The 7,692-nt window shown below is 29.5% G+C and overlaps 1 protein-coding gene across 1 annotated transcript in view; it reads left to right on the top strand.

The window, feature by feature from the left end:
- The first annotated feature begins 408 nt into the window (after positions 1-408).
- Positions 409-7,692, top strand: part of LOC105456323 — a 7,466-nt gene continuing 182 nt past the window's right edge. Inside the window, exons 1-2 of the mRNA XM_011700274.1 lie at positions 409-761; positions 6,647-7,688. Coding sequence (XP_011698576.1) covers positions 7,271-7,688 — 418 coding nt within the window. The 5' untranslated portion in view covers positions 409-761; positions 6,647-7,270. The remainder of the gene's footprint in view (positions 762-6,646; positions 7,689-7,692) is intronic.

Raw genomic sequence — 7,692 nt, 5'->3', positions numbered from 1 at the left:
CAGAGATGTGTATAAGAGACAGAATTTGATGCGCTGAATACGGGAAAAATAGTGAAAAAAATCCTGGTGGCATCCTTTATCTTGAAAATCGCCATTTCAAGGTTAAATTTTTTTTTTTAATGAAAGAAATAGCGATTTTCAAGGTCAAGGATGCTTCCGGGAAATTTTACACTATTTTTTCCATATTCAACGCATAAAATTTTTCCTGAAAAAACATCAAAAATTATGTGTCCCCTAGGTGGTCGATATATCGACCACTCCCGCCGTTAAAAGGTTAATTACTCGGAGAGCTCGGAAATTGCCAAGCCTGCGGAACAGTTTGTCCTCTTGCAACACCATGTATATGTGTATTTTCCGACGAGGAAGGAAGTGGTTTTTAACGCCGCCTGTTGCTGATATTATGCAGTCATGTCTCGCTGCTTGCCGGAGTACATTCGCGCGCTGTTCTTTTGCCGGGAAGTGATTCGCGAAATCGAACATAGTGTTGGCTTTACTATCCTATATCTATCACGATGTTTCGCTTAAGATAATAATCACTACAAATAACAGTGCCATATTTAACTCAGATTTTTTCACATTTTAATTATTTATTGGAAGAAATGGGCGATAAATAATTAAGCTCTTTCTCACATTTACATCTAAAAAATGAGTAATTTATATATCTTGTGCATGTCAATAACTCGGTGATGCTGATCAAATATAAATCTTTTTACAAGATTTTATTAAATAAATTTCAGTCCCATATTATCTATCATATACAGGTAACAATTGTATTTCTCATTAAATATATAACACATTTAAATTCTTTAATTTCTTTTTATTTTTCACAGCAATTGTCAATTGCCATTTATTAGCTATAACGTAATTAGAGTCTTGTACAGATATGATTCATTTTACGTGTTAGAGATCCATCTAAAAGTAAACTGTTTAAAATTTTTTAAATGATCATAAAAATAAATCTTAATGCACATATTGTTCATATATGTATAAGGTAAGAATATGTAGGTAAAAAAGTCTATATGTCTTGCATCTAAGCACTGAAGGTAGTTATTTTAAGAAATATTTTTAACATTTCCAGCAAAAATTACAAAATATACAAAATTTTTGTAGACATGAATTTTTTTGGGATTTTCAGGTGAAAACGTTAATTTTAATGAGAAAAATTTAATAATATAAATAACATTTTTTTAATTTTAAGTAAGTAAATGAAATTATATCCACTTTTAAAGATCTGAACAAATTTTTAAAAATACTCGAATATATGTAGAATATGGTAGGATAAAGGAAATTTTGGGATCGCCATGGGATTCACACGTAAACGAATATTTTTTCCAAAATAAAATTGGAATTTTAGTTAGAAACTGAATATCATTTTTTAAATTATCTTCTTGTCTATTGACAAAAATTAATGAAACAATTAAGAGTCAATACGTAGAACTTGATATATATATAAAATTTCTTTTTACAATTATATTTAATGTTACTACATATTCTTAACACATTCCTTAATACATATCTCTTTGTGAGGAAAGGAATGTATTAAGAATATAATTGTGATAAAAATTCTTTACTTACTAAGTAACATTGAATATAATTGTGATAAAAATTCTTTACTTACCAAGTTCTGTGTGTTGTTTCTTAGTGTCTGTTTCTTTAATTCTTGTTAGTATTTAAATTTGAGAGTCAAACATATTGGATATTATTTTTTTTAATTGATCTAATTATTTAATATTGCGTAAATAATATATTTTTAATAAAATAACTACGAAATGAAAAATAGAGTTCTGGAGTTTTTTATATTCTTCAGACTCATTTATTTCTTCTTTATTTTTGGGAAAAAACCTTTATTACAATTAAATTCTTTAATAATCAATTGATCTTCGCTTGCAAAAAAATTCTTATAATTTTTTTGTATTTTAATTCGCTATCTAGTGGCCACGCGCTCGGTACTAGTCAATCTATTCGATACAATCATTACGTGAAATTTGAATTGTAAGAACAAGTTAATTAGGAAAACAAAAGTTATAATACATAAATTTTTTTTATATAATTATACAATTGTATTTTTATACAGGGTGTTCCAAAATACGCGAATCAAAATATCATAGCAAGAAAATCTTCGAAAAATTAAGTAAAAAAGTTATATATTTGTAAATTTTTAATTTAAGCAGTAGTTTGTGAGATATAAGAGTTAAAACTTGGCCAATTATAGATTACGGAACGGAACATATCCGTAAGTAGCGCGGCAGTAGTAGTGATCGCGCACTTTATGCGTAATCTATAATTGGCCAAATTTAAACATATCTTATATATGGTATACCTCATACTGCTTAAAATAAAAATTTACAAATAACTTTTTTACTTAATTCTTTGAAGACGTTTTTGTTATAATGTTTTGATTCGTGAAATTCGGAACACTATATAAGGAAACTGAAATTTGTTTTACAATTGCTAACAAAGAATTAAGCAATAATTGAAAAATAGTCATAGTAATTGAGTAATAATTAAAAAATTAACTGCAAAAGAAATTTTTATATATCTATAAAAAATATATTTATTTTATGGTTTATTTAGCTGAAATTCCAATTTTGTTTCGAAAAAAAAAAAATTTATTTATGAGTCGATCTCAATGCGATCTTAAAATTTTTTTTATGGTACATATTTTACATATATTGGGGTATTTTTGAGAATTTTTTTAAATCTTGAAAAGTGAAAGAAATGAAAAGAATATAAGATTAACGTTTTTATTTAAAAATATAAGAAAAATATTAAAAAATTCATATAAATAAAAATTTTGTATATTCTGTAATTTTTTTTACAAATGTTAAAAAAAGAAAAAAATTCTTAAAACAACTACCTCCAATATCTTGAATGCAAGGCACATAGTACTTTTTTTTTATCTTCAATCTTATGTACGTATATGTGCACAATATGTGCATTAATTTGTTTTCATGATCACTTAAAAAATCCCAAACAGTTTATTTTTAGGTAGACCCCTGATACGTGAAATGTACCACATGTGTATTCTGTATGAACCAGCAAAACAGCAAATCGAGGAAAAAACGTTTCTTGTACGGATTACCACACATCTCCAAAAAAAATATTCTACTTATAAGCTGGGAACTCCTCTTAGTATTTCCTCTAATTGTAAGATAAAATCTTACATAAAACATATTCTTCTCTAATATGTATTCATTGATAAAAAAAGTTGATTAATTACGCATGAGCTGTGATTAAGAGTAAATTCCACTATAATTAATAACTCGAATAGCCTCTTGAAATAAGAGGATATGCAAGATACTCGTGATACATGTCCATTAGAAGTCAATTGTCATTTATTTGCTATACGTGACGTGTAGATCACCTCATATAAGGCAGCGAGCTTTGAGCGAGCAGTGCTTCATCAAACGAGCGAAGTAAATGAATCAAAAGAAAGTACATTTAGGCGACTATTGATCTACATTTGAAAAACAAATTTGAAATCAGCGAGTATTGGAAATGTTCTTTTTTGAAGAGAGTTTGCATTACGCTAATGATAAGTGCTATTTTTCTTTGAGAATAAAATTTGCATTGTATTTACTAAATAAACCATAGCGAAAGTTAATACATATTTTCATAAAATATGTTTATATACCTTACGTAATTTATTCAGCTTCTTTTTCATTTTTTAGTTAGTCAATATCTTACTTTTTTATACATTCTATATAAAATTTTAATTAATTTCAATTAACGAAACATCAATAAAAGAGCAACTGAGCTTTACACAGGAATTAGTGCCGGTTTTAGCTTCAATCTAGTAGGCATATATGAAATTATTTGTACAAACCCAAACGTTTTTTCGATTTCGCATTGAACCATCCTTAGTGGGTGAATATAAAAAGTCGTCGTCGTTAAATTACATAAGTGATCGCTCGCTACAATCCGGTTGATACGATCCGGTTGACTATATCGCGTAAATTTTGTCCGTGTGTCCCATAGATGAGAATGTCAGGACGGAGTAGTTCATTATTAATGTCTCTTGACTAATTAACTTTCCGTCTGGCTTCTTAATTTTATACATTGATTCAATACTTGTTAAATAATTAACTACTTGACATTCTGACACTTTTATTTTTGGAACATGTTTATAATGTTTAATTCAATATATTGACTGAAGCCTAGTTGTTAATAATGAACTACTCCATCCTGTCATTTCCATTCATGGGACACACGGACAAAATTTACGCGCATGTTTATCGAATCAACCGGATTGTATTGTAACGAGCAATCACTTATGTAATTTACCGACGACGACTTTTTGTATTTGTCCACTGAGGTTGGTTTAATGGAACCGAAATTTAGGATTGTAAAATAATTTTTTAACTTCGTAGCAGCGCAGGAAATCTTGACTGGACGTGCCTTCCAGAGCACTCGTCGCGGCTGCTTGGACCTTTTTAATCGTTCCAACATCCGTTTTGGGACGATTAAAAAGGTCCAAGCAGCCGTGCTGACGAGTGCTCTGGAAGGCACGTCCGGTTAAAACTTTCTGCGCTGCTAGGAAGAGTGACAGCAACGCTGGAATCACTGTATTGACGCTCAAGGGCCCTACTTTGAAAAATATTAGTGTATTTTCAATAAAACGGTTTGTCCAGAATTAGTCTCATTACTTTCGGGACAGACCATGATATATATATATATAATATAGTATTTATTTGTAGTTATTTATAATTATATTATTGTACTTTGAAATTAAAAAAAAATTTTTTCAGTTAAATGTGTTTAAAAAAATATAAATGTGTATACATTTTTAAATAATTTATTTTTTTTTAAATATTTATACTTATTTAATTCGATGTCTACGTAAAAATCATGTATAATTTTATGGTTTTTCAAAAAATATGTATTTTTTAAATTTGTTTTTAAAAACATGAACAGCTTGAAATAATCAAGATTTTTAATCAATTGGTTTTCAAAGTAACTCAAAAAGTGTTTTTGAAAAATATTACTGTACAATCAACAATATTATTAGAAATACATGAAAAGGCTCTCCTCTAATCAGCATAATCAAGTATAATTAATGTTTACAATTAAGATTGAAAATAAAAAATATTTGTTTTAAGGTATTGTTTTAAATCTCTAAATATAATATTAGATTTACAAGAAGAGGAGATCCTTCTAACATTAAGAGGATTGCAATCTTAAACCCAGCATCTCATAGTTATTCGATATTCTTCTACATTTTAGAGTATCCTCTTCTAGAGGCCATATATAAGAGGAAAATCCTCTAAAATAAAGAGGGTACTGCTAAAGAATAGAATATTTTTTTGGAGTGCAAAATTTTCCGTAATGCAAACCGGTTAAGATGAAAATGAAAACACGATAATTATGTAATGATAGTAGGATTTATAAAAATAATGGATGAATCTTCGAATAATAGTCGTAAATAAGCGTTAGCTAATCGAGAAGATTAATGAACATTTTCAAGAAAATTTTATATCTATAATGTTTAGAGATAAACACGATAAATTATACATTTAGTGTGATTAATTATGATTATAATTGTCATTAATTAAGTATAGCAGCATTAAAACGTGAAAGAAATGACATTAATTAAGTAGTCCAATTCAATTTCAACTCGCTTTTTTATTACCAACTTGACTTATAACATGTAAATCTTTTGCGTAATCAAGACCTAGCACTGATTGCTTTCATACTGACGAACTCTGTACTTCTAGACTTCTCTATATAGGCAATGGCCTTCGACAACGATAATTCCGCATGCATTCATGACTAATGTTATCACTTCGACGTTTACTCTTCATCCGGACTGCGTATAAGACGTGAGAAATGACATAAAGACGCTGCGGCTGTAATCTACGAGGTTGATCTAACATTAAGAAATGTTATCTCGAGCAAAAAACCAGTGAACCTTTTTATTTAATATATCAAGATCAAACACACTCCCTAATAGTACTCTAGATTTTTCTTGTTAGCACTTTTCGCACTCAAAATTCTTAGCATTTCTTATTTATCTTGCTCTTACTTTATTTCAATAACGTACATGTAGAATAAAAGCATCTAATTCTGAAGAACATAAAAGTATATGTTAAGAACGCGGAGGAATTTTATCAAGTTTCTTCAATTCTTAGCATAAAAGATAAAAGATTATATATTATTTGATTAAAATATCGGCAAAATTACTCGAAAAAAAAGAATGAAACATTATATGAGTACATTTAATATTATATATGATGCTGTTCTGCGTGAAGAAGAATAACAAGTATCTACTTGCGTTGAATTCACTCGCATCGATCCTAGCCACCACGTATGTCGCCTATAAGGATAGTTATTCTTGACGCAAGGACTTTGCTCGGGTTAACGTTACGCGAATTGCACAATAACGCATCCAATGCTACAATTTAATGGATTTTTGACATTTTGTGCATCGTGATGTATATCCGCGGTTTCTTGTTAGTATTCGTTACTATATATATTATGAAGAGAATTGTGTTATTCATAAATCATTAATTCGGTGAGAGAAATTATTTTCTGTATAACATATATATAATTTTAACTTATAATATACTTATTATAAGTTAAAATTATATATATGTTATACAGAAAATAATTTCTGTATTAATTTTAATATATGACTTTCTGTCTTTAGCTTGACACGCTGCCCATTTGAAAGGACACACCACTTCTGAAGTCAATCTCACAAAATTATATTTTTGTATAGTTTTACATTCAAAGCTCGAATAGCTTGATCACTCTAACTTCATGCATAGATCCATCATGCGCTGGTGCACAACCGAGTATTTGCAAAAGTGCCTGATCACGCGCTGGCGCGTGATGGACAGCGAACGTATTAATTGATTACTCAATAGATTACTCAATAATTTCTCGTTATAAATTGTTTTCCTTTTTCTTTAATAAATTACATCATGTATATAATTGTATAAGTGTAAAATATACATTTTATATAACATCTAAAGAAAATAATGTTACCTGGATTTAAGGGAATTAAAGTCTCTTCTTTTGCCATCATTTACAGCTGAGCACTTGTCTTGTCAAGATACCTTCTTATTGATGTCATTGATAAGAATTTTCCTAAAATGCATTTACGTGCTCATCCCAAGAACAGACTCATCCTTTGCTTTTCAGTCAAAATATTGCAAAATTAAGCTCGTTTTCGTAATTAACAAAATTGTTTTGGATACACACATATGTTTACGAACTATAAGGAGAAGTCAAGTTTGTTTTATGAATTCGGTGCTTCAGCAGTTCAACGATGTATCCATTAAATATCTTATTTTGCTATGTGCTCCTGCTTGTTTCGTCCTCGGAGTCTCGAAGAAACTCTACGAACAACAATGAGCAAAGAGATAATTTGCAGTACGAATTCCGTATCAATTCTACAAATAACGATCGCATGGATTCGGTGCGATACGAGTCTCACGGACACATCATGAAGGTTCAGGATGAGAATAATCACACGTTTACGAAGTCTCGTGCGAATTCTACAAAGGTCAATATCATGGACAATTCGACGTTGCAAGAATTTCATAATAGTCTCACGAAGGCCGTAGGCGAGAGCGATTTCACGTCGTACCAATCATATGGAAATTTTGATATAGATGATTATAATGATACGATCATCATTATTTCACATGATGCTTGCGTCAACAGAACTTGCATTCAACTCTGCTGTCC

This window comes from Wasmannia auropunctata, unplaced genomic scaffold (assembly GCF_000956235.1).
Source record: "Wasmannia auropunctata unplaced genomic scaffold, wasmannia.A_1.0 LD335713.1, whole genome shotgun sequence".
Lineage (NCBI taxonomy): Eukaryota > Metazoa > Arthropoda > Insecta > Hymenoptera > Formicidae > Wasmannia > Wasmannia auropunctata.
The sequence above is the reverse complement of the archived record's forward strand: the minus strand, read 5'-3'. Positions and strand labels throughout refer to the sequence as shown.